Below are 26,223 nucleotides of genomic sequence, written 5' to 3' on the forward strand. Positions count from 1 at the left end.
TTTATTCGTTTACAATGCGATCAATTTATTGAGTAAGTAGCCAATGTATTCTATGCATTATTTTGAAATTTATTGGTCGTGAAAAATTTTCATTTGATTGTTGAAACGTGTATAAACAGTGTTATAACTGATTCTAGAATTTTCTTGGGTTACTGTGAATAATTTTAAAAAAAAAAAATTGTGTGATTTTAAGAAATGATGAAAATAATCCATATAAGGGTGAAATGCTAGAATTTAAAATTGTTATGTTACTAATAGCAGTCATCTATCCAAAAATTACTCTCAGAGAAGTACCAACTGTCAGACTGCTGAATGAGAAAAATGAATTTCAAGCTGTTCGGATCATTTCTCCGGATTATCAAGAAATAGTCAGTATGTTTAATCGATGTAAAAACAAGCATACCTAATATCAGTATTCAGTACTCTAGTTCTTATTTTTGTAATAATTAAATCAGTGCTCAGTGGCGTGATTTGTGTGGCTTTTACTGTAAAAAAAAAATGATTATCTTTTTATGTTTCCAGGAAACACTCCAAGTACTTCCTGTACTGTCGTATCGAAATTTAGGATGATCAAAAACGTCTGTTTTAGTGACACCTTCTCCCGATTCGAGGTGATTTCGATGTTTTTCTTTTAAAATTCATTTTCTGCATATTTTCTGCTTCCTTGCACGTAGAGGAAAATTTAAAATTTGTCAATAATTTGATTGCTTTCAGGAAGTGCTTCATATTATTGAAAATATTACATCTCGATTATATGGGAAGAACGATAAAATGATCAAATCACTTGAGAAAAAAGAATGCAAGTCTCATTGCTCGTATGACACATGGTTTAAAGTGAAGTGTGAACCGAATGTGTTTGATCTATAAATTCTCAAAGGAACTGAAAGAGAAAGCTAACCTCAAAAATCATGAATTGAATTTTGTATGATTTAGGTTTCATTACTTTCATTAATGCAATAAAATATTATGAAACTCGTCTCCGAAATTGGAATTGAGAAAAGATATACCTATAGTTTGACCGATGTGTTGTTTTTGCGAGATCAGTCAAAGATGAGTGAAGCATGCGATTTATCACTTCAGTAAGTTCTTTTTATTACTTTCTATTTTCGAGATTGAGAATTATTTGAGACTGAGAGAGCAGTGACCAGTGACAGCGAGGGGGCCAGAAATTTGCTCTCCAAAGTCCAAAGTTCTAAACTGCAATGCAATGGCAACTTTCAGTCCGGACTTCCGGAGGAATATGGATTATAAAACTGGAAATAAAAAATGGAAAATAAAATAACATATCACTATTAATTTTTGGATTTTTGAATTTTTTCGGATTTTTTCAAAAAATTAAAAAATGTAAAAAAAATTGGCAAGCCAAGCACGTACACAACCAATGAAATCGTTGGATTTTTTGTCTGCTGCTGGCAAACTTCAACGTCGAATACTAAAAACTACAACTTTTATGAATTTTTGATAAGAGATTTGCGAAGTGATAAAAAACACGAAAGAAAATATGAAAATTGTTGGAATGAAATATTACTCTAAAATATATAAGATTTAATGATATTTTAATTAGAAACTTCAGTTTTCAAGTGTTTGGTTGAAATGGAACTGTGATAGTTTTGCTAAACTTCGAGAACCATGAACACTTTGATGAAAACCACATTCCGACGCTTCGCCGGTAAGAATTCATCACCGCATACTAAATTAGACATTTTGTGATTTTTCTGCATTATTTACCATCTATCGTATCTTTTTTTCATTGCTTTTTAGGTCAAGTCGGTTATATCATTAAAAATTATCACGTAGAATCCGGACTAACGAAATTTCGCAGCAACGTGAAACCTCTCTGGCACGAAGACTCAATCACCTGTAATTTAGTTCAGAAAACGATAATTCCTCTGAACCATGTTAACCAGAAACCATCCATCATCGATAAACCAAAATTCAACATAGTGGAAAAAATAGATACTCTGTTACCGGAGAAAATCGATATTACTCCGGTTAAAGAAATCGAAGAGCCTACTTCGGTCAACATAGTCGAGAAAAAAGCCCACCGCATGTTGAGAATCAGACGTAAAAAAATGAAGAGGCATCAACGAAGAAAACTGCGTAAACGAATGCACTACGTTTGGGCTAAAATCAGAAGGAAACGTGAAGCGAAAAAAGAGACCGCTTTCCGGAACGAAATTATTGGAAAATTACGAGAAGCCAAACGGTTTGACGCTGAAGCCTACGTTACTAGTAGATTGGAATTATATCGTCGCGAAATACTACCTAACAGAATTCCCGGCGGTGTTATAATGCCGGAATTCGTCGTTCGTGAAGTACTGCAAAGAAGACGTGATTGGGTGCAAAGAATGAAAGATTGGCGAGCACGCCAGAAGAAAATGATTGAGGAACGTGGCTCGTTGGCAGTCACTCCGGATGATAGATTTAATTGAAAATATTAATTTGTTTACAGTCTAATGTTAATATTAGAGATATTTTGTTCTTTCGTGAGATTTGTTTTTTTGCTCTACGAGTTCAGAGACTTATACGTACCTACCAAATGATATTAGGTATTGTTCAATTTGTAATCACTGATGACCAGCGACGAAATTTGAAATACGAACTAAAATGAAGTTGTAATTGAAATTGATTATAATTGCTTAATTTCCTTCTCATTTCATTGTTTAGTATAAAAACACATCTACAAGTAAAAAATTCGTTCGAGTCAATGTCAATGTTGAATTTAATTGATCAGAAATTCGGAACCAATTTCAAATTTGACCGAAAGGGAAATAGGTGTAAAGGATTAAAACGAATGAAATCATTTATTTCAATATAAAACTTATATAAATAACATACTTAATTTGGAAAGCAGAAGAAAATAAATAATCTAACAAACCAGGATACATAGGAGTATAGGAAAAAGCTTAAAAATTAAAATATCACTAATACTAATATCACACTATACTGGGAGTTTTTCCTTGATTAATTACTATAGGTTTTTTCTCATTTTCATACTGATTTTTCGCACGTTTATTCGTTCCGGTGAAATATTCTTCGATTTCTTGTAAAGATTTATCCTTCGTTTCTGGTAAGAAAACGTAAAGAAAGATGGTGCCTAGCAACGAGATACTGCCATAAATTAAGAACGGAGCGTATTCTGATACGTTTTCGCGAATTAGAGGATACGTTTTGACCGCTATGAATATGAAAAAGTGGCAGGAAGCTGTGGTAAATCCGCCAACTAATCCGCGTACCTGAGAAACAAATCAATTTTATCGTTAATATGCGAACATTTGTTTGGGGTGAAATTTCATAAGAATAGGTATGTCGTTGAAATGATATTTTTACTAACTTTTTGTGGGTACAGTTCTCCAATCATGACCCAAGGAACTATTAAGTAGCCGACAGTTGATACTGCAGTGAATAAAAATATAGCTGAAGTTGCTATCCATGTTTGCGATGGCTGAATGTAAACGTAAATTGCGAGTATGATCATAGTAAGCCCACATCCTATAGCTGTGAAAAAAGTTCATTCTGAATTTAGTAGGTATGTGGTAAGTATTTTAAAAAGTAACTTCGTAGTAACGGATGGAATCTATTGAGACGTATATTTATCAAATACTTACTGGATACAAAAGTTAGAGTTCTTCGTCTACATCGTAACATGAGTACACATCCAACAATGGTAAAGAGCAATCTAATAAAACCGCTCATGACAGTCAAGACATATGCCTCCTCCAATGGTCGACCAACCAACTGAAAAAACAAAATATGACCATTTAAATCACAAATATAAGTAAGTAAGTAAGTAAGTAAGTAAGTAAATAAGTAAGTAAGTAGAAATATGAAGATAAGCGTTGTATGCAAATTATGCTACATCAGAGAACATTAAAAAATAATACGCAACTACTCTAGTCAATGTTTCATTTATTTATTTATTGAAACGATTTATAATTTTGACTTGACCCTGATTTTATAGTTGAAAAAAAAATACCTACTTATGAGAATTTTGAAAACGACGTTAGTAGGTACTCCAACTCTTGGAAAACGTCGTTAAAATTTATATTTAGGAGCTCAAAAAATCATTTTATTGATTAAACGTTCCAAATTCCAATTCCAAAAAATAATTTTTTTTCCCATTTTCAACTCACAAATTCTAATTTTGAATTTCTGATCTTGATCAAAAACTAGAAAACTACACTTTTATTGGACGATAATACTCGTACAATGCTAAGAAAAAACCAGTTTCTATTCCTTGCAATTCAAAGATAGGCAAATAATCAAACACATACTCAATAAGAGTAGCATATAAAAAGGTGTTACTAAATTTCAATTCCATTTTTTCATTTTTTAATTTGTTAAATTTTTTATTTATTATTCAAAGATATTACGTATAGGTACTTATTTATTGATTATGATTATGAGGAATATTCATTTTTAAATTTATGAAAGGATCTAGAAGTGCAGCTTGCATCGAAGCATAGTTAAATATACTTGGGTAGGTGAGATATAAAGATAAAAATGTGCTAATATTTTCATAAAATTAAACAGTAGGAATCAATGTTAAACGTAAACGCACCCTGAAAATATTTACAGCGTAGAACGTCAAAGGATTCGTGCCACTCATTTGATAAATTAAAAAATACGTCGTCAATATCAGGAATGGTTTTAAAATCGAAGAATGAAATATCGCTGCTAATTTCTGTCTAACAGTCATATTTGGGGCTGTTTTATGACGTTCGCTGAACTCGACCAAAGTGTTGACTTCTCGTTGCACATCGCACGTCGAACCGCGTAATTTTTTCAAACTATTGAAACATTTATGCTTTTGACCCGATGAAATTAGCCACGATGGCGATTCAGGTAATAAGAAACTGGTGCAGATTGACAATATCGGTATCGTAGCACTAATCCAAGCTAAAGTTCTCCACTCGAATATAAATCCGAGTAAGTATTCGAAAGCTACGCCTGTAAAAATTGCGAAAATGAAATGATAAGCATCGTTATTAAGAACAATAATACTTAATACTATATAGGTAGTTAAGTAAGCCTACATTACGTTTCAGTTTTTTTTTCAAACGTAAACGTACCAAAAGAAGCTCCGACAGAAGCCAGAGCTGAAAGTATGCCTCTAAGATGTGGCTGAGTAACTTCCGCTGTATAAACTCTGGAAGGAGCGCCGATCATACCGGAAGATACCCCGGTTAGAACACGTCCGACATAAATCCACTCTATCGACGGAGCTGTTGCGATCATAATCCAACCCATTATGGCTGGTAATTCGGTTACGACTAGAGTTCTCTTTCTACCCAATATCTCAGTCAGATAAGCGCTCAATACGCATCCGCAAGGTGTACCAATTGATGACAAACTAGCTGTAAATTACGAAAAAGATACCTATATTAGATACACGTGAACAGGTAAACGATAAGTTGTAAGTATACATAAGTAATCGAATACAGTGTGTTTCAAAAGTCTTTAAATTTTTTATTCTTCTTCCTTCACACTCAAAATCCGTATTCATTCAACATTTTTTTAATACTTTTACTTTTTGATTTAAAAAAAAAAAAAAAAAAAAAAAACAATGTCGAAAAATCTGATTATATAGTCTGATTAGACAGCAACAACTTTGGGCACATTCTAATTCGGTCATTCTGATTACCACTGCATTTTGAAGGCTCAAGTGCAGCTCAATGCTCATTTATTGAAAGTGAACTTTAGAATGTAATAACCTAATACATATGACCAAACAACTCCTTGTTTTACCTTTTTTTTTTCTTTTTTTTTTTTTTTAAATTTGAGTTTCAATAGTCTAAAAAAATGAAAAAGAACCATTTTTACATCGATGATCTCAGTAAAACTTCTGAAACATCCTGTATATGTAGGTAGGTAATATTTATCATGAGATAAAATAAGGTTCATTGCCATTATCTAAAAATAGTAATTTTAATTACACGAAAATCTTATGTTAATATACGCATTTAAGCACTACGTAGTAAAATAATTTGCAAATATAAACTTTTCTCTACAACGTACCAACCCAAGAAGCTTCACTTGAAGTTATCTTCAATAACGAATCATGCTTTAGTTTTGGATTAGCGACCGCTGAAAAGCCAAAAGTCATGCCAGTATTTATGGTACCCAAATTCGCTATGAACGCTGCTGTGACCTATAAACACTGATGCGTTAATTCATAATTTTTTATTTACTTTCGGAATTTTAAAACAGTAACACTATGGATTAAGTATTGTATGTCTTAGAGTTACCTATTTACATACCTATGTAGATATCTATGAAGTTCGAAATGAATTGTGTAATAATATTTAGAAAATATTGCAGATCCAAGTAGGTATATAAGGAAAATTACAAGGGAATAATTTCAAGGACACGAATTCAACTCGATGATTAAATTTATCATTTTCAATCGAGAATCATTTTTTGAAAAAAATCACTAACCTTAGACGACTCAAAAATAACCCAATTAGCTATTAAATCGATGTTGGGAACATTAAATTTAGCATAAAATAATGCCACCAATACAGAGCAGCACAAAGAAACATGAGTTGATAGCATGATTACGAGAAAATAAGAAAAAATATAACACAAAATAGTACATAAGTAAGATAAATGATCGTGAATTAAATCGACTGTTTATAAAATCAATTAAAAAAATTATCTCACGTAATAAGCCATATAATATGCAACAGTAGGCAAAATTTGTGAAATAAGGTGATATTAAATAGAAAATACGCTAACCCAGCATTTTAATATAATATAAAGCCCCCTTTGAAGAAAAAATTATGTCGTCGTACAAAGACCTCGAAAAATAAAATGCACTCCAACATCTCCTCATTCTGTGTTTACATTTGAATGTGAATATTAACATTTTTACCGCGTTTGGCTTTTATCCAATCGGCAAGTAGACTTGCACAAGGAGAATTTCAGGAGCTCTTTGTGTTTTTATTTTTTCTTTCTTTCTTTAACGCGAACTAATTTTATCATTCGGTTTGGCGTTGAATTTATTACTCGTTACATATACATATAAATACTACGCGCGTACTCGACCAAAAAACAACAATTTTCCGCCTCAGATTATCAAAATGTGAACACGTGACTGTACAACACGAGTGTGTATTTTTTAATTTCCTACGTAATTTAAAAAAACGTAGGCTAATTATTGTCAATGGGATATATGTAGTAGGATGCGAAGGGGGAAATATGTATTATTGTATTGATAGACAAGTTGTTGTTTATACATCAATTTATTATTCGTATTGTTTATTTGTTTTATAATTGAAGTGCCAATTTTGTGTTGATTTTTATGGCTTTTTTTTACGCGTTAAATAGTTAGCTTAGGTAATAATAAAGAGGCATAAGTTGTCGTAACGTTATTTTTAATTTAAAAATCTCGTATTGATCGTGTCCTATGAACTTGTGCATCTTTTTTTTAACGATTACGATGATTTCAATTTTTCATCGTAATGTTGAATGAATTACAAAAGGTCCCTCTATGATCAATCGGAATATTTAAAAAAAAAATTTCTTACTAAGAATTTGACCGGAACTTTCTTTCGCAAGTAATCAATAATTTTGAATAAAATTGATATAAATATATAAAAAAAAAAAAAAAAAAAAAACAGTAAAAAACCGTCAGAATTTCAAACAAATACAACCATAAAATTCTTGAATTTTTCTCATTACAGATAGTGAATTAAGTAATACTCAAGCCAAGTAAGATTTTGTGTGTAAAAAATATCCATAGAACTGGACCAGAGGCCACAGATGATATTTTTATGAAGTGGGTAAGTAGGCAGGTAGGTAGAGGTATATATTATTTCGAGATTTATCAGGGGAAAAAAACGATGAATTTCAAAAACTTCAACCAACATAATTATATGTGCCAGAGTCTTTTTCTTCCGCAAGTAGATATTATTCATAATTTCCGATAAAATTGATAGGTAGGTACTCATAAAAGTTATAATGAACTTTCTTATTTCACAAGAATCGCGCCTGTGGTAGTCTGATAGGCTATAACGTAAGCTCCTATAATCAGAGTAAAAAGAAATACAAACCGAGAAAAATTAATTTTTGTAAAATCATCAAGAAGTGATAAATTACCATTTATTTATGTAATCAAATTCAAAACATCCTAATTCCTACAATTTTAAAATCACGTGATTTACCTGGCGACCGCCAAGTGCTCTAGAATGCTGAAAGAGCTTTAAAGGGGTTCAACAACAAAATGAACCCGTTGAAGCTTTTATTGCTCGTTGATTTCATAGTTTGATGATTTTTTTTTTTTTAAATTAAGTTTTGAGAAATAAAATTTATTTGTACTTTGATAAACTTGAAATTTCATTGGTTTTAAGGTAAATGCAGGAGGTCCCTTATTTAAAACTTTAAAAATAAACTTGATATTTTTCATTGCGATCAATTTGACTTGGGGAAAAAACTCAGAAGATCCTATATTTATTACGAAAAATGAAACAAAATCATAGAATATAAAAGAAATTTCGTGATTTGAGGAGTACTTTTTTTTCTAATGTAATTACTGAGTCTAACTCAAATTATTTCGAGTTACCAAAAATTGGTGAATTCTTTAAGAAAAAAGAATCGAATTTAGCGAAAATGCCATAAATTATCGTTACGTTAAAATGATGTAAAAACAATTAAAACGACTGGGAATTGATATAAAATATTGTAATTAGGGTCATTCCATGTCAACTCAACCAAAAAAAGTGATTTTGAAAGTCATGTCTTTCTATTTCGCTCAAGTTTTTTTTACAATATATATGTACCAACCCAGTAAGTAAGAACCCCGCAATTAGTTTGGTCCCAGCCCCCTCAGGGGAACACGAATATGATGTCAGATTTTTGATTGAACCCCATCCACGGCCCCCAGCAATTTTTTTGGACTTTTACCTATTGAGGGAGGTTCTGGGGGCCATGGATGAAGTCAATTTAAAAAACTATGGCTATATTCGTGTTCAGCGATATTGAAAACATAATATTATTTCATGTGTCACACGAATGTAACCATTTTTTTGGGGGGTCGCCCCTTTTTGGGGAGGTGCTAGAAGCCGTGGACGAGCCCAATCAAAAATCTGATGTCATATTCGTGTTCAGCGTCACCAAAAACATACTATTCCATGTGTCGCACGAACAAAGCACTTTTTTGAACTTTTACCCCCTTTGGGGAGGTGCTGGGGGCTGTGGATGGGGTTCTATCAAAAATCTGACGTTATAGTCGTGTTCAGCATCATCAAAAACATAGAATTCGATATATCACATGCCCCAGATTTTCTTTTGAAAGTTTCACCCAAAATTGGGGGTGGGAGTGCTCCCTCTCCATTGAGAGATCCCATCTCGAAACTTCAATATTCCAAAAAAGCATCAAAAGATAAATCTATGAAAATTTTTTCAAAATTTTAAATGATAGCTCCCACTTACAGCGCCATTTTTAAATTTGAACTTTAAATTTGAAAGTTCAACTTTCAACTTTTGAAAATTTAAAAATGCTTAAAAAGTTCTAAATGCAATGCCCTTTCGAACTTTGAAATCAGTTTTGATCAAAGTATCATAGTTTTGGAGGAATGGGCTGCTGAAGTTGAGTATCTCGAGACAATGTGAAAATAATGGAAGCCCCCTACCCGCCCTCTGAGGGGGCTGGGACCAAACTAATTGCTGGGTTCTTACTTACTGGGTGTGTATATATTGTAAAAAAAATTTGAGCGAAATCGAAAGGTATGACTCAATAACGTTGGTTGAGTTGACATGGAATGACCCAATATTGTGAAATGTGATTGAAATCATGTAAAAAAATATAGCAATACTTTTTTTTTTACAGATTTAATATTACCATCTCCTTATTACACAAAAGTTGCAGAAATCGTCTTCAAAACTTGTATGAACCTACTTTTATACCTACTTGATTAGATTTTCAAATCACTAAATTTTTTCCGAAATTTTTATCAAAACAAATAGGTAGGTCTAGGTGGGTACCTAATTAAATATACATTTTATTAATCAAAAAGATTACATGTGAGTAAATTAAACGCCCAGACCACATAGAATGTGTACTCATCAAGTACCAGTTTTAAAACAATGATAACATTTTAAACTTTTCTAATCAATTCTATAATGGAATGTTTTTTTAAAGAAAATTTTCCCGCAATAATTTACCTATCCATCGCGAAACTTCCAACGATAAATTTCAATCTCTTATGATTAGGGTCATTTAATAATTACCTATAAGTCTAATAACACAGTATACCATATCTGCTGTTACGGTTGATTGAGTAAATCGTGATTTTAAGCATTTTGTTGCCGAAGGAACATGCGTTTAATTTTTTGAAAAACGTGCGGAAAATTACATCACCTTACGTTTCACGTGGTTTAATTTTCTTTCTGTATACTTGAAAAAACAAGTTCTATATAACTAACTTGAAAATTTTTCAGCTGATTTGTGTTTAGGTAATAAGTACCCTCTAAACAAACCTACACAATTCTGAAAAACATGACTTTTTCTATGACTCATCTGGCATTTAATAAATTTGAAAGGTAAGAAAAAATCAATAGGTACCTAGTACCTACCTACTGAGAAAGCACAGAGATTTCGATTTTTCCGTCGACATGTGGAATAATCTGCTTACTTACTCAAATTGTTAATGAGTAATGCTGACTCTTTCATCCCCCTTACTCTGTTTGTTCTGCTCGGAAATTTAAAAATTACCTACCTACAGCAAAAGGACAAGAGCCGGAGAACGACACTTGTGATTCATGATGCTAAAAAATTATGTCAATAACTGTCTGATGGTCAAGGTCAACCGCCATTATCAACTCATCACATCATCTATTTTCTTATCTAGTAAATACGTAGGTTAGATAGGTAATTTAACTACCCTTTTTTCGAGCACCTGAAACGATAAAATGAATACCAACAGGCAATAGCCAAATGATTCAAGTACCTACTCAAAAGATATACGAGAATCAGATATAAGATACGATAAAGGACAAGAGGGGTGGGCCAAATTACAATTCTTGTCATCAAGAACTTTTCAGTATCTCGCGTTGAAAAATTTTATAATTATAGTTAATTCGAATAAAGTTTCAGCTTACGCAACCTTTCTTTTTAACCCCCTAAGATATGCGTCACCAATTTTTTTCTCATTTTAATTAGGTATATGTAATAAAAAAGAAAAATCGATTTTCCATTATATTAATGAATAAAAAGTGGAAAATTAAAAACTAGGCAATAGACAGAGACACAACAACGAGATTGTATCATTATGGATATTGTAATTGCTAAATACGTCACGGAAGCTAACATAAAACCAGGTATTATAGTCAGGTAAATACAATACCTATTTGTAATAAGTACCTATGTACTTATAATATTTCCACGTACTTTCTCATTTCTCTATACGCACTTATTGTTAAGTTTAGGTCTGTATCACTTTAGTTTATTAAGAACATAAATATAAACAAATGGAAAAGAATAATTCTTTTTGAGCCGAAATTTTTTGCTTAGTCATTGTCATTATAGGTACCTATTTGAATCAGCGTAATTTTTAAATTTTAAGAGAGTTGTATTATCGGTACTTGACATCCAAGCGTATGAAAAAATTTTCAAATCGAGTCATTGAAGGAGCAAATAATGGGGTCAATGGAGGAAAGTACTTGAGTAGGTATATGATTTTAATTATGTAGGTACTTTTCTAGAAAAATATAGAACACATTGAAGTAGTAAGTAAGCACTCTTATGCTTAATAGACTCAGAAATTGGACTCTCAAGAAAACCGGACAGGGAGTAGAAAACAAAGGGAGGAATGAAGGAGGAGAATATAAATTTTAATTAACTTCAGACGATTTGAAAATTGCAGCGACGATCAATATCATTTTTTAGTTACTCTCTTTTCAACAAACTAATTTTCAAAACTTTTTCTAAACCGAAAAAAAGAAAAATTGCAAGAGCATTCAAAAATAGCCAAAATACGTTCATCGTAATTTTAGATCTCAGAGGATCGATTTCATTAGTAAATTTTTAAAAATGCGAACACTTTTTTGAATTTTTAGTTTTGAACAAATTATCAATTATCATTAAATTGACTAATAGGTAAAATGAAATCGAACAATTCTATTCGCTAAATCATACTGGAGTCTATATGGTCTCTAGTCTCTAGAATTGCTGAATTATCCAATTTGAACCGGTAGAAACGGATTTTAGAAATTTCGGTCCTTATCGACCAAAAGGGCCATAAAGACTATAAATCCAGGTTCATAATACTTATCATAATAGGTAGGTAGCCCAATGAATTTCATTTTAACTGTTTCTATGTCCAATTTTCTCAAAATGAGAAATTTCAAAAATCTGCTAAAGGCTCTAAAATGGGTCCAAACTGGACTACCACTAATCGATTTAGGCGATTGAAAATGAAGTATAAACTACATTTCAGTTTTACCCCTCAATTTAATCAAACTTTAGATTTTTCGTAAAAAAAAAATTAATTGCGATGAGGCCATTTTTTGGCACCAGCATAGTTATCAACTCAACCACTCTTAAAATGTTTTAATAAATGTCCCAAATACGAATCCGTGGTTGGTTAACCCAAAATGACCATTTTTTGGGCTCCAGGGGTTCCCAAAGTTGCGAATAAAAAATAATTTTAGGAACCACTGAGTAATATTTTCAAAAACTTTTTCAACGTAAAATATCTGTTTAAACTCGATAAACGTTATGCGAGGAGATTTTTCTATTTTCGACCTCTGGGATCAGAAATGGGGGGTTTCAATTTTTTGAAAATTTTGGAACCACCATTTTGGACATACCCCTTCGAACCCCGCTAATAAGCTTTTTACAGTTTATTAGTATCTGAATGACCTCCATCCTACCAAATTTTGAGCTCAATAAAAATTTTCGCTGGTACGTACTCATTTTGGGAACCCTGAGAAAACTAGAAATCTGCGATCGTTTTGAGGTGTAAGTATGTTCAATAATCCAGATGAAAAAGTTGAATTAATCTCCCTGCATGTATATTCGTAATTTTGGAACTTTTTTATTTAGAGCCCCCCACTTTAGACACCCCCTAAAAAAGGTGTTTACTGTTTATGCAAATTTTTTCAAATAAATTGAAGAATTTACGTGAAAAATTATCGAGCACTTGCTAGTGTGTTTCGAATGTAAATTCTCCAATAATTTATTTGAAAAAATATGCACAAACGCCATTTTTAAGAGTGCCTAAAATGGGGGGGCTCTGAAAAAAGGGTTCAAAATTACGAATATACGGGGAGCTTGATTCAACTTTTTCATCAAAATAATCGAATATACACCTCAAAACGTTACGTTTGGTGAGTTTGGTGCAAATCGCAGGTTTCTAGTCTTCCAGGGGTTCCCAAAATATCGAAATTACGAAAAATTGGAAAATTGGACTTTTCAGTACCAGCGAAAATTTTTATTGAGCTCAAAATTTGGTAGGATGGAGGTCTTTCATATACTAATAAGCTGTAAAAATCTTTTTAGCGGGGTTTGAAGGGGTAGGTCCAAAATGGTGGTTCCAAAATTTTCAAAAATTGAAACCTCCCATTTCTGCCCCTAGGGGTCGAAAATAGAAAAATTTCCTCGCATAACGTTTATTTGGTTCAAACAGATGTTTTATGCTAAAAAATTGTTTGAAAATAATACTCAGTGGTTCCTAAAATTATTTTTTTATTCGCAACTTTGGGAACCCCTGGAGGCCAAAAAAATGATCATTTTGGGTTAACTAACCACGCATTCGTATTTTGTACATTTATTACAACATTTTAAGAGTGGTTGAGTCGATAACTGTAGCTGGTGCAAAAAAATGGCCTTATCACAACTCCTCCTTTGATTACCACTGCTGATTTGAAGGCTCAAAAGTTCGATTATCAACTCATTTTTTCTATATGACTCTTCTGAATCCTTCTATAGGGTCCTCAAACGTGGTGAAAATATCGAAAAGTATTATCTTATTATTGGAATATCACCCCTCAATTCCCCTTCAGTCTGCCCAATTTTTATGAAAAGTTCAAAAAATCATGAAAGTGTGGTGTAAAATCACATGATCATGTCGATTCCTACTAATTCAAGGCAGCTGAGCTTGATTATTTTCCTACCTAATTTTTGGACTCATCAATCCCTCAGCGTCTCCTTATCAATCTAACACCACGAATCAGAGAATCTTTCGAGGCAATTTTTAAAATGTTTAATATGTAGTTTTCTCTCGTCACCCCCAACTCATATTGGAAAAATACGAACTTGCATCTCACTTTGGTAAAAAAAAATTAAAAAAGAACATGAAAAAGCTCATTTTGCACTCTTTTTTCGGAAAAATTGCAAAATTGTATTCTATAAAACATGCACAATTTCTTCTCAGTACCATGATCAACTTTTCAAATTCAAAAATCACCATAATTTTCGAAAAAAAAAAAAAAAAACGTGTCAAATTATCAATTTTTTTTTCATAAAATTTCACTTGTTGGAAAATTTAAATTTTGATACACGAATTTTGGAAAAAGTAAAGCTACGATGACTCTAATTTTTCGTTGATTCCAATTATTTAAATTTTTGAATCTTACTCAACTCAAGGTGAGGTATGCGTGTCAAAATCAACCTTAAATTCAACTTCCAGCTAATTGAATAAATTTTTTGATTTTGTAAGAATTTTTAAATTTTGGAAATGGTTTTGTTATGGTGCAATCTGCCTCCACCTGCTTGGTGATTATTCTTAGGGTTACCTTTTACGCGATGTGATTTATCTTTATTGGGTAATAAAAGGTACCGAGTACGTGGGAAAGTATTCAGATATTAGGGTGTGAAAGACATCTGTCAATCGCCAAGGAGGCACGAGCTTCTGGCGATTGGAGTGTCTCTTCACTTGGTTTTTGCAATCGGCCGTGGCAAGATCCTCGTCGAAGTATGTGGTCAGGGAGTAATCTGTATACGAAGACAGGCTTCTGCCTAAGTAGTATTATTTTGTTGTTTTACCCACCTCGCGTGTGGACTAGATTAAATTAAAGTCTAATCGTGATCGTTGGTTAATAATAAATGGTATTAATCCGACGATTATAACCTAATTTTGCGGTCTACTCGAGATGTTCCTAGGCATCTAGAGGGATGCGTGTGTTACGTGAGTCTCTTCTAAAGTAAAGCAGCCACCGACAGCCACTATTATTGGGGTAGGCTAAGGGAAAGAGGTGGTGAGATGGTCAGCAGTGTTAGGTAAGTGGGTACTTACATGGTGGTGTCTCCACTATATTAACTATAATTATATCGTAGTTAATAGATGAAGTCAATCGTCGTAAGGGATGGAGCAGAGATTCCTCACTTCCGCATAAATTCATATAATTCGCTTACATGGTTGTTGTATATTGCGCAGCCAGTATGGTCTCAATTCCTTGTATAATTGGCATGATTCACCCAGGAGAAGTACCTTAAGTACTATCCTATTTGTTTAGATAGAGCACATTCGTCGAAGTAATAACATATCTCAATATGTTATAAATGTAGCCAATGTAGTGAATATCTTCTCAAAATAAACCTTGTGTACATAAATGGTATTTAAATGTTGATTATTTATGTACTTGATGACTTAGAAGTATAGGTGATTACTCTTTTCAACTCCCATCTGAGCTAGCTAGGAGTCGAATAAATGTCCCCCCTTAGGTGATATTTATGAGATGGACCATTAACACGCTTGTTATAGAACCTATTATCATCTGCTAATCCCTATCACTTTTAAGATAACATTTTGGCGCTCAAACGGTGGGACTTACTTTACTTAGCTTACATTCGTGCAAATTAGGTAGTGAGTTAGTCTCGAATCCAATGTAAAAATTATATTTTTCTAAAAATATCTTAGATGTAAATTTTTTGAGTATTTTGGTATTTTTCTAATATTTTTCGGACGTAAAATACTTCGACTACGAGTGTTTCTCCGAGTGTAGAAATATTTTAAAAATACATAAAATCTTCTATTGTGTGTATTTGGCTGCTCCGGCAACGAAATACATAATAGGCAACCCTAATTCTTTATTTTCGATTAGTTACGCCTAAAACATCTTTATAGTTGTGCTTTAGTATAGAAATCCTTTCCTTATACTTACGTGCATGTACTATTTGATATCTTTAAAAATCCTTAACTGTGTAGTGAGTAGGAAACTGTGATTGACTATGTAGTATGAGACAGACGTCATTGTATTGGGCAAGATTTTATAATCTGACTAGTCCCATAATGAATGGTCACCTCAGAACAATGGAAAAATTGCAGTGTACTATTCACTATACCCTTCTTTGTATTTTTTACAAAATTATGTGATGAGTGGTTAATTGTGACGTATATCATGAATGACCAGGGAAAGCTGTATTTGCTTGAGCAAGATTGTTGTGTAGAGTACAGTAGGCCTTCTCTCGTTGATATTCATGGGGATAAAATATTTTCTGAGAAACCAGTGCACTCTCATTGGGATTTCGTTGGTTACGATCACGAAATCATCTCAAGTGAATATTTTTCCACGTGAAGATCTGTGGTCTGTCCACGTTTTTGGAGAAGTAAATATTCTCAGAGAAACCAATGCACTCTCATTGGGATTTTTGTTGGTTACGATCGCAAAAATCATCTCTTGTCAATATTTTACCATCTGAGGATGTTGAACCAGACTAGCAAAATGCGAGGAGATTATACATACTCGAAAGATAAATCTGACTAGCCTCACAGATACTGTCCAACCCTGCGAATCATGATGAAATCACAGTATATCACGAATTACGTAATTCCAAAATTTCCTAGCAAATATTAAAAATTAGTCAAATTTCTATATAGGAAAAAATGAGTTTTTTGTACCAGTCTGTAACTAAAAATTACGTTCTGAGACAGAAAATTCAAATAAATAGGTGGTATTACCTTGTTTTTCACAAAAATAAAAATTGCCATAATTATAATTTTCCCTTACATTCACGTCATTTTAATGACGCGAATGTGGGAAAATGTACATCCTTTGTCAATCTGGAAGTTCTAAGAGAATAATTTTTCCTCACAGAAAAATTAATTTTCGGATGATTTCGAGAGAAAACAATGGAAAAATGGAATTTTGAAATCTGAAAGATTAAAAATGACTACCACTCATAAGATGGTTCCTACACAGACCACTAACCATTTGATTTTCCGATCTAAAAATTTCTATACAAATCTCTGTAATTCTGTAGTTCTGTGACTAAAAACGAAAATTTAGAATAACGAAAATCTAGACTAACGAACTCGTTTCAAGCTAGCTGTTTTTTCTCACAAAATGTAACGATTCTAAAAATCATTCAGGATTATTTTTTGGATTTGTAAAAGCGTCATGTTTTGCGAGTTTCTAAACAGCAAAGCAGACGAGTTCATAGATCTAAAAAGTACAAAAATTCAGGTTCTCAGATGGGAAGTCTCTTAAAAATCAATGTACTTCTTATAGTCAGAACTATAAACATTTAACTTGTGCCTATTAAATTAGCTTCTAATCGATATATAGTTAATCTTAGAAATTAAAATAGGTGAATATCCAGTCTTTCTATGTGTCGCGATTTTTGAACCTAAAATTCTATGTATCTTTTTCAAACTCGAGGTGACTACCGAAAGGATATGCCACACGTGCCGAAAAAGGTACCTACCTATTAGAGGTCAATAAAAGGTTCTCCTTTGTGTTAAAAATCACGTCGCATTCGATACCTATCTCGTGACTACGTACGGGATACAATGTGAAGATCATTTGTACTATACCAATGCTCTTCACCCTCTCAAATCTATTAGCGTTTTCGAACCATTAAATGACTACGTAAGGGATATATGTATGTACCGACGTACCTACACATACCAGATGTACTTAGCTTTCTTTCCAGATAAATGGAAGACTACGTACGGGCTTCGAGAACATGCTAATTTAATAGACTTTGATTTAGTCTACACGATTCTATTATTCTTTCCAAGAATAGGGAAAAGACCCTCTTTTTTACAATGCCAGGTGCAATGTCAACTCGCAGATCTCTGCAATCGTTAAAAAATAGTGAAGGGTCAGATAAATATTTTTTATGATAATTAAGGTGGAATTTGCTTGTAAAACGGCAAGAGGCTTCGCCCTCGTATATTACGTACTTCGGTAATGTAATGTATACCTCCACCACCCCGCCATCCGCCAGTACAAATTAACAATGGATCTGTCGGCGGTATGCTACAAAATCTTACGATCTAAACATCGTGTTCTCACGATTATTTTGGCAATAAAAATAAACGCCACATCTAATTTAAACCTTTCGTGTAAATTGTCGCGTGCCCAGGCAGATGATTGAACCCTCGCAATTGAACAAAGATTCTCACGCATTTCGATCATCGTAAAACCAAGGCGCCTATGATGACAATACACCTTTACCTTTTTACCCTTTTTTCATTACTTTTGGAAACCGACAATGTTTTGGCAAATTCCGACAGTCTCATTATTCATGTAACCCTCGCGAGTATCGGAAGTCTCTCTTTCGGAAGTTCTTCGTTCGGACTTAGGCACTTTTATGTATACTCCTCCAGCCCTGAATACACGCAGTCGAGTAAGTAACCACAAATCGTTACATACTGTAGATATCGGCAATATAGATCGAAAATCTAAACGCGGTAAAGTTTCTAAAAACGTTACGATGAATGATGATCAAGAAAATGAAAATTTGGAACACTCTTTCTTTAGCGATAATTACCAATTGCAAGACAATGATTGCGCAGTTGAAGTAGAAATTCACCACACACCTGATGAAGGTGTAGGTACTCAGGAAAATTCTAGACCCTTTGATCCAGAAATTTTTCGAGACATCGCTAAAGATAATGTTTTCGTAACTTTTCAAAAGACTTGGGACTGGAATGAATCCATCCAAACTGCAGTCGTTCAAAATTTAGAAACAACTAAAAAAGAAATTTCCGATATTGATAAATTGGTAAAAGAAACGAAAAGAGCAACTATTCATTTATCCGATAGAATTACTGATGTAGCTAGTGAATCTGAGAGGAACATGATGCAGAATACTGCATGGTATGACAAACTATCAGGTCTACTTCGCGACACTAATATTTCTGTTGAAGATACGAAAAATGAAACCATTCATAACTCGTCTAAAATTCGCACTATTTCTGATGCTGTGACAAAATTAGATCACGATACGAAGGTTCGTGATTTAGGTACTAAAAGAATGGCAGAGGAAATGAATCGGATTAAGGAAACAATGCGTCGCAATCCTCAGATAGCTACTGTTACAAAATCCAAAACTATGGCTATTGATTCGGGATCAGTTATAAACGCTGGTGTCTATTTTAGCGACGACAAGTTATTCTTTCCGCACGAATTTTTAAATCATTTCGAAGACTATTTTTCTGAAACGAATGCTGCAGAAAAACACAAAATTATTGCATTTAAAGGCGTAATTACAACCTCAGACCGTGATGATTTCCTTGAGACAGTTAATGACGTTCGTAAATTCGATGAAATGAAACAAAAATTCCTAGAATTCTATTGGGATAGACATGCTCAAAATGAAGCGATGAAATTCTGCAAACTAAATTTCTCTGCGTCTAAAAATGTAAAAAGCATGGCCAACAGTATGATTCGATGGGCTAGAACGCTCAGCCATCATCGACATGGGTACGATGATGATATTATCGAATTATTGATTGGCAAGGCTCCTGAACAATTTGAAACTAAATTGTGGGAAGAAGGTCAAACTCTAGATCAATTTATCAAAAAATTGACAATGTTAGCAAAAACTCAACGTGATCCAGAGAACGAGGTACCTATTGTCCTTCGTAATAAACAGAAGCGTAGATATAATGATACCAATACTATACCTACACCTGGACCATACAACTCCTCAACTCCTTCTCACGAAACCTTAATGAACTTTTGGAACATTATGAACCAAAAAGCCAGGCAGCCTGTTAAGAAAAATTTATATAACGATGCAGCTGAACGCTTAGGATTTCTTCAAAAAGAAAGCAAATTGCCTAATGAAAAGGTTACGACGTCAGATTCCACAAAAGATAGGTTGGAACAGCCGAAAGTAGCTCAGCCGCCTTCTTTTCCTAAACCGAATCAAAATTCACCCGCGTCAAATACGAAACCTTTCAATTTAGACAAATTTGGCAATTTGGTTACAAACAAATTCAACAATAATAATAATGCCAACTATAAGCCTAAAAATCCATTGAATATACCTCCCGCAGCAGTGCAGACGGTTCAATTTGATGAAGATCAGGATAAATATGTTATTATTGATACTCCCCAGGAAGACTTGGTAGCACAAGTTGACTTATGCAATATGCTCAATACGATGTTCACCGGTGACCTAGCGGACATGGATCTGCAAACGATCACAGGGGCTGTTCAATTAGTGACGTCACAAATCTCAAATGCTAATGATAATGGAGATTTGGCACCGGGAAACGAGACTCACTAGGCAGCCAAGGGGCAACTCCTAGTGTGACGAACGCCCCATTACATGACGTATTGAGTGAATACATATGGGTCGGTGATGGTTTATCCCATTACATGGCTCGAAGCGAGGTCATACTGTCAACCCAGCTACCTGAATATCTCAGAGATCAAATCCCTCTCGAGAAAATTTACAACAGATTGATAAATGTCCAATTTCCACCAGGATCGAAATACATTCTGTCAGTAGGACAGCTGGAATTTAATTATTCACGTAAACCTTATCGCGTGATAGAAGAACAAATTCATAAAATTATCGATCTGTTACAGGAGAAATTTGCTGAGTGCATAATTCTACTTTTTCCTCTCGTAAAACCTAGAAACCCTGAGGAGCCAATAGTGAAACTATATCGATATATAGATTTCAAGAACATATACATAAAGATAGCTTCAGATAGAAACATCAAATTCTGGAAAAATCCATCTTTGAAATTTATACACTTAGAACACGTCAACTACGATGGTAAATGGATTGTTCGACCTAGAATAGGCTCTCGTACTGAAATTCAACCAATCGAGTCAAAATTTCATTACATACCGTCAATCCGTAGATATTTTCCTTCCATACTAGAATATCGTGATATTCGAAATGCTATAATTTCTGAACTGATAATACAGCAAAATTTTGATGCTAGGATGGCACTAGAGCCCACCGACATCATGACAGTTCAGAATGTAGAAAGGCATTACGACACAAACTGGAAGAAATATACCCCGGAAAAAGTATTAAAACTCGCGTTAGATGAAATTTATTATGACCCGATTGTGATGTCTGATTCACCAATAAAACAAAATCTTGGTGAATTATTTCTCGAAAAAGTCAATAACGTACAGACGAGTCGTAATTTACTCAGAAACAAAAATAGAAAGAACCACATTAAATCGATAGACGCGATCGATAATGCCGCGCTATTTAGCAATGAAGAACCCGATGCAAGTACTTCTTTTCAATTAGTGACACAGCACACGAACGATCCTGCATGTGTCATACCAGTGATCATTGGTACTCGTAAATTTGCACTCCAATTGGACTCTGGGGCATTGCCCAACGTACTATCTCGTATTATGGTCAAAACCTTTTTAGAAGAAGCTCCTCAATGGGTGAAATTTATCAAGTTGAGACGCAAGGTCCAGCTTAAATTGGCAGATAACTCATTGATATGTGCAGCTACTCATATCATCAAACTCCAAATGATACTAGGTTCCCAAGCGATAAAAGTACCATTTTACATAATAGATGCTCCAGGACAAACATTCATAATGGGTAGGATCTCTATGGACTACCTACATATGACTTTGAGTATTCACAAACGACGTGCAAAATGCGAGCCGACTTTTTGTAAAGAATTTACTATTCCTTTTATGCATCCGGACGAATTCCAAAATGCACTAACTGTCTTCTCTATATCCACTGATACTGAAGAAGACACACACGTAAGATATTATCAATATTCCCTAGATATGAGTGACACTAGGTACACTGATATCGATCGAGAAATCCATGAAGAACGTAAAAAAGCTACTCGTATTTTCAAAGAAAATTTGAAACTTGACCTGAATGAAGCTGTAAAATATGGCTCGATCACAAGAGAGCAAGCTAAAGATGGATATTCTCAACTAGAACAATTTTCCGATATTTTTAGTCTCAATCCAGGAAAATATACTGGAGAGCAGGTTAAGTTCAATTTTATACCAGAAACCGACCATCTTAAGCCTTGGAGAGGAGAAAAATTCCGCCCAAGCAAGAAACTTCTTCCAGCCTTAAGGAAAGCTATTGCGAAGATGTTGTCTTTAGGCATAATCAGATATTCGACCTCGAACTACATAAATACTCTAGCTCCTGTAGTTAAGAAAAATGGTGATATTCGTCTATGTTTAGATCCTGATGAATTAAACAAATTTCTCATGAATGTCTTAACTGAGCCTAATACGATATCAAGCTTGCTATACGACAATGCTGGCGATAGGTTATTCTGTACCTTAGATTTCACAGCAAGTTTTTGGCAACTTGTACTCAATCCGGAATCGTGCAAGTTCGTAGCATTTCAAGTAGAAGGTCAAATATATGAATTTACTAGACTACCTTATGGTTTGAAGGTTTCTTCAGGTCTCTTCGTCCATATGATTAATCAAATAATAGATAATGAAGATGGAATCACGAAATACGTGGACGATATTAAAATTTCTGGTACTAATTTTGAAGAAACTATGAAAAGGTTAGAGAAAGTTTTCCACTTGATTCGTGAGCACGGACTCTAGGGTGACCCTTAAAATGTAAAAGTGAATTTTTTTGAGCTCTGACCCCCTAAAATTTTTAATTATATCACATTATTCCCAAATCCAAAATATTAGCCCGATTGAAGGTCATTAACCCGTGCCGAGTTGGCCTAGAAGGTTTAAATGGAATTTTACATGGGTTTGTAAGTGAAAAATGGATTTGAATTCCGTTTATGCGCTTAAAAAATAATTCGGGGAGTTTTTTTGCACTAAAATGCTTCAAAAGCACATCATAGACATTATAAAACAATAACAGTGTGATGGGGGACCCCCTACCCCCCCCCCTCCGAAAATATGTGGGGAAATTGAAATGTTGTAAATAAAAGTATTTTTGAGTGGTTTTCATGCATTATGCCGGCGTGAGTGTTACAATTGGTTCGTTTTTCAATTTTTGACTCCCCCCCCTTCCTCGTATATTCGGATTGCAAGTTCTAACTTGTTGCATAGTAATGAAAACGTAACTTTTACGTCTCGCGTCGCCTTATCCGTAGTTCGCCAGTTGATCCTATTTGGTGCCTAGTTCGTGAAAATTTTGACGTGTCTAGTGTTTTGTGTACAATTATTAATTCTCAATTTCGAATAATGTCGTCGTTATCAAGTGACTTACGAAGTAACAGAACCGACAGAACGAGTATATTTCTAGTGGGCAATGTTAATCACCAAATTACTGGATTTAAGCTGCCGTCAAATAGGCAAGTACTCGCCGTTTTATTTTTCAACTTACGTGAAGTGAATCTTACCGTAAAAGAAAGCGCAACATTGACAATTCGAGAGTGCCTTATTTTTTGGGAAAAAGCACGAATTCCTACAAAACATCCTCAAAATTGTATTAAAAAGTTGGAGGATTTATATGAGTCGTGGAGACGACTTCAAAAGAACGCGAGTAAATCTCAGAACGTGTATAGGGAACGTGAAAACGAGTTTCAAAATATTCTGGATAATCTATTTGATGTAGCTCATGCCGATGCTTTGAAAAACATAGAAAAAGAAGAAGATAGGATTTTTTTGCAACGACAGAGAGAACCAGGACGAGTTGGTTATCTTGCTGGAGTTGATAAGAACCTAGCGAAGAAAGAAGAAAGAATACGGCAACGAATTGAAGCGGAAGAAAGAAGACGTCAGATGTATCTTGAAAAATCAGCAGCCTCGACTTCATCTGATGGGTGTAATTCAGAAAATCTAGATAAGGAAGATGTTTCATCGTTGAGCTCAGACGAAGATGACAAAGTCAAAAACGGTAATAAGCGAGGCACCAAAGATTTGCTTTCTCCTAAAGTCGTGGCTGTTCTTGATAGATGTCAGTTAAGTACTCGAGATACTGTTTTTCTTTTGCAAGCTGTTCTTGAGGAACTCGGTTTTGATACTGACGAATTTTCAATAAGTCAATCATCTATCCAAAGAAAACGCGTAGAAAGACGAGAAGAACGAGCCAAATTTATAAAAGAAACTTTTCAAAATGAGGTACCGGAGGTAGTCACTGTTCACTGGGATGGGAAATTGATGCCAGCGCCTAATCCTAGAGAATCGAAAGAAGAACGATTACCAATTATTATTACACATCAAAATGGAGAACAGCTGATCGATGTACCTAACCTAGAAAATTCTACTGGGAAAGCTCAGGCAAAAGCTGTATTCGATGCGCTGTCTGATTGGAATCTTGTAGACAAAGTTCAAATTATGTGTTGTGATACGACAGCCTCTAATACTGGTTGCTACAATGGCGCTTGTGTACTTCTTGAGCAGTATTTGGACAGAGATCTTCTACTTTTTGCTTGCCGACATCATGTTTACGAGCTGGTGTTAAAAGGGGTGTTTGAATCGAAGCTTCCACAAGTAACATCAAGTCCAGACACGCCTCTATTTAAAAATTTTCGAGATGGTTGGAAAAATATCGATTCAACAAATTTTGAAAGTGGCATAGAATGCATCTCTCATTTGAGCATTTCCGAAATCAACGACCTATCGACGTTCTATCACGATGAATTACAAAAACCTGCTATACGAGATGATTATCAGGAATTGATTCAGCTTTGTATATTGTTCTTGGATCGAGATGTGAATCAGAATTTGAAAATCCATCCACCTGGCGCGATAAATCAAGCACGATGGATGGCGCGAGCTATTTATTCGCTGAAAATATTTCTGCTGAAGTCCCAATGTGATTTGACCGAAGAAGAAGAAGAAGGATTGAAAGCAGTGTGCTGTTTTATTGTATCAACATACGTCAAACCGTGGCTCGAATGTATTTTAGCTGTAAAGGCGCCTTACCAAGATTTATGCTTTTTGAAGTCCTTGAAAGCTTACGAGAATGTTGACAAAACAATATCTGATGCAGCATTAAAAAAGTTTTGTTCTCACCTCTGGTACCTAAACGAAGAAATTTCGATTTTATCCCTCTTTGATAATGATGTAACTGATGATCAAAAGACGAAAATTGTGCAGAATCTATCAAATGAGCCGATACCTAATTCTGGTAAACGTTATATTCCATCGAAAAAGGAAATTCAAAAATTGTTGTATGGTATGTATGGTACAAATATTAATTTTAAATTTCAATTCGATCAAATTTAATGGAGTAGGTAGGGTAGGTACCTGGTACAGGTAACTTGGTAAGTCAGGGTGTTTACAGGGTGGTGAAAGTAGCGAAAAGGTAGTGATTTTGAAAGTTGGTAGTAAAAGTAGTGAAAAAGCAATGATTTTCAGCAATTTTGCGCTTGAAAGGTAGTGAAAAATGAGAAAAAAAGTACTCACAAAAAATGTTTGTAGAAAAAAACTCATTTTTTGACTTTGATAGAACTTGAATTACTCATTTTTTATTTTCGAGAGCTTTTGCCTTCTTTTTCCAAATGAAAAGCCTATTGTTCAAATTAAAGAAATAATCAAAGTTTGAATCAGAAAAATAAACTCCTCTCTGCGTAAAGAAATTTTTTTTCATTACTTCTCAAAACATGAATTTTTGAAAGCTTTTGGCTTTGCTTCACTTGGGCTTGTTTGCTTTTCTTTTTAAAGTTTGAACTTTTTTAAAAATCATCATCGCCGTTTCATTTTGAAAAATTGAACAGTTTTTTTCGTTGAAAATATTTTGGAAGGTGATGATTTTTTTTGAAGGTAGTGAAAAAGTAATGATTTTTGGTCAACAAATTCCTGTAGACACCCTGTAAATAAGTACGTAATTTTCAAATTATTATCTCTGTCATTTTTTCATGTTTTACTTAAGCCAAAAACTTGGAAGATTTTGTCTCAAAGACCAGTCTGAACTTTCTCACGCGAATGAAGATCTCGAATACCAGCTTTTTAGATGCCCCATGTGCAACGTGGAAGTCAGATGAATCCTTTCTAAGCGCCCAAGGCTTTTTATACTCCCTGAAAGCGGTGAATGATACGGCGGAACGAGGAGTACGATTATTAGAGGAGTATAACGGAAAAATTACGCGAAGTAGAGAGCAG

At 34.0% G+C, this 26,223-nt stretch overlaps 2 protein-coding genes across 4 annotated transcripts in view; one reads left to right on the forward strand and one right to left on the reverse strand.

The window, feature by feature from the left end:
• Window positions 1–1,462: 1,462 nt before the first annotated feature.
• Window positions 1,463–2,485, forward strand: LOC135845542 (uncharacterized). Its single transcript, XM_065364164.1, has 2 exons — window positions 1,463–1,669; window positions 1,762–2,485. Exons 1-2 carry the CDS (start codon window positions 1,630–1,632, stop codon window positions 2,430–2,432), a joined length of 711 nt encoding a protein of 236 aa, XP_065220236.1. The 5' UTR covers window positions 1,463–1,629; the 3' UTR covers window positions 2,433–2,485.
• A 300-nt stretch (window positions 2,486–2,785) lies between these two features.
• The window catches only part of LOC135845541 (facilitated trehalose transporter Tret1-like), a 52,408-nt gene continuing 28,970 nt past the window's right edge, over window positions 2,786–26,223 (reverse strand). For 2 of the 3 annotated variants that reach the window (XM_065364161.1, XM_065364162.1), the window contains exons 3-8: window positions 6,019–6,151; window positions 5,073–5,357; window positions 4,562–4,950; window positions 3,609–3,738; window positions 3,335–3,498; window positions 2,786–3,236 (exon numbers count right to left, since the gene is read on the reverse strand). In XM_065364161.1, the coding sequence (XP_065220233.1) occupies window positions 2,937–3,236; window positions 3,335–3,498; window positions 3,609–3,738; window positions 4,562–4,950; window positions 5,073–5,357; window positions 6,019–6,151 (1,401 nt within the window). In that variant the 3' untranslated portion in view covers window positions 2,786–2,936. Of the gene's footprint in view, window positions 3,237–3,334; window positions 3,499–3,608; window positions 3,739–4,561; window positions 4,951–5,072; window positions 5,358–6,018; window positions 6,161–26,223 lie in introns of all 3 variants that reach the window. The other variant, XM_065364163.1, reaches the window with a different exon arrangement.

This window comes from Planococcus citri, chromosome 4 (assembly GCF_950023065.1).
Source record: "Planococcus citri chromosome 4, ihPlaCitr1.1, whole genome shotgun sequence".
In the NCBI taxonomy this organism is placed as follows: domain Eukaryota; kingdom Metazoa; phylum Arthropoda; class Insecta; order Hemiptera; family Pseudococcidae; genus Planococcus; species Planococcus citri.

Bases quoted from the DNA above. Each gene is read 5' to 3' on its own strand.
- LOC135845542 (XM_065364164.1), top strand. From the start codon at position 1,630: ATGAACACTTTGATGAAAACCACATTCCGACGCTTCGCCG. The intron at 1,670-1,761 runs GTAAGAATTCAT...ATTGCTTTTTAG, and splicing joins CACATTCCGACGCTTCGCCG to GTCAAGTCGGTTATATCATT.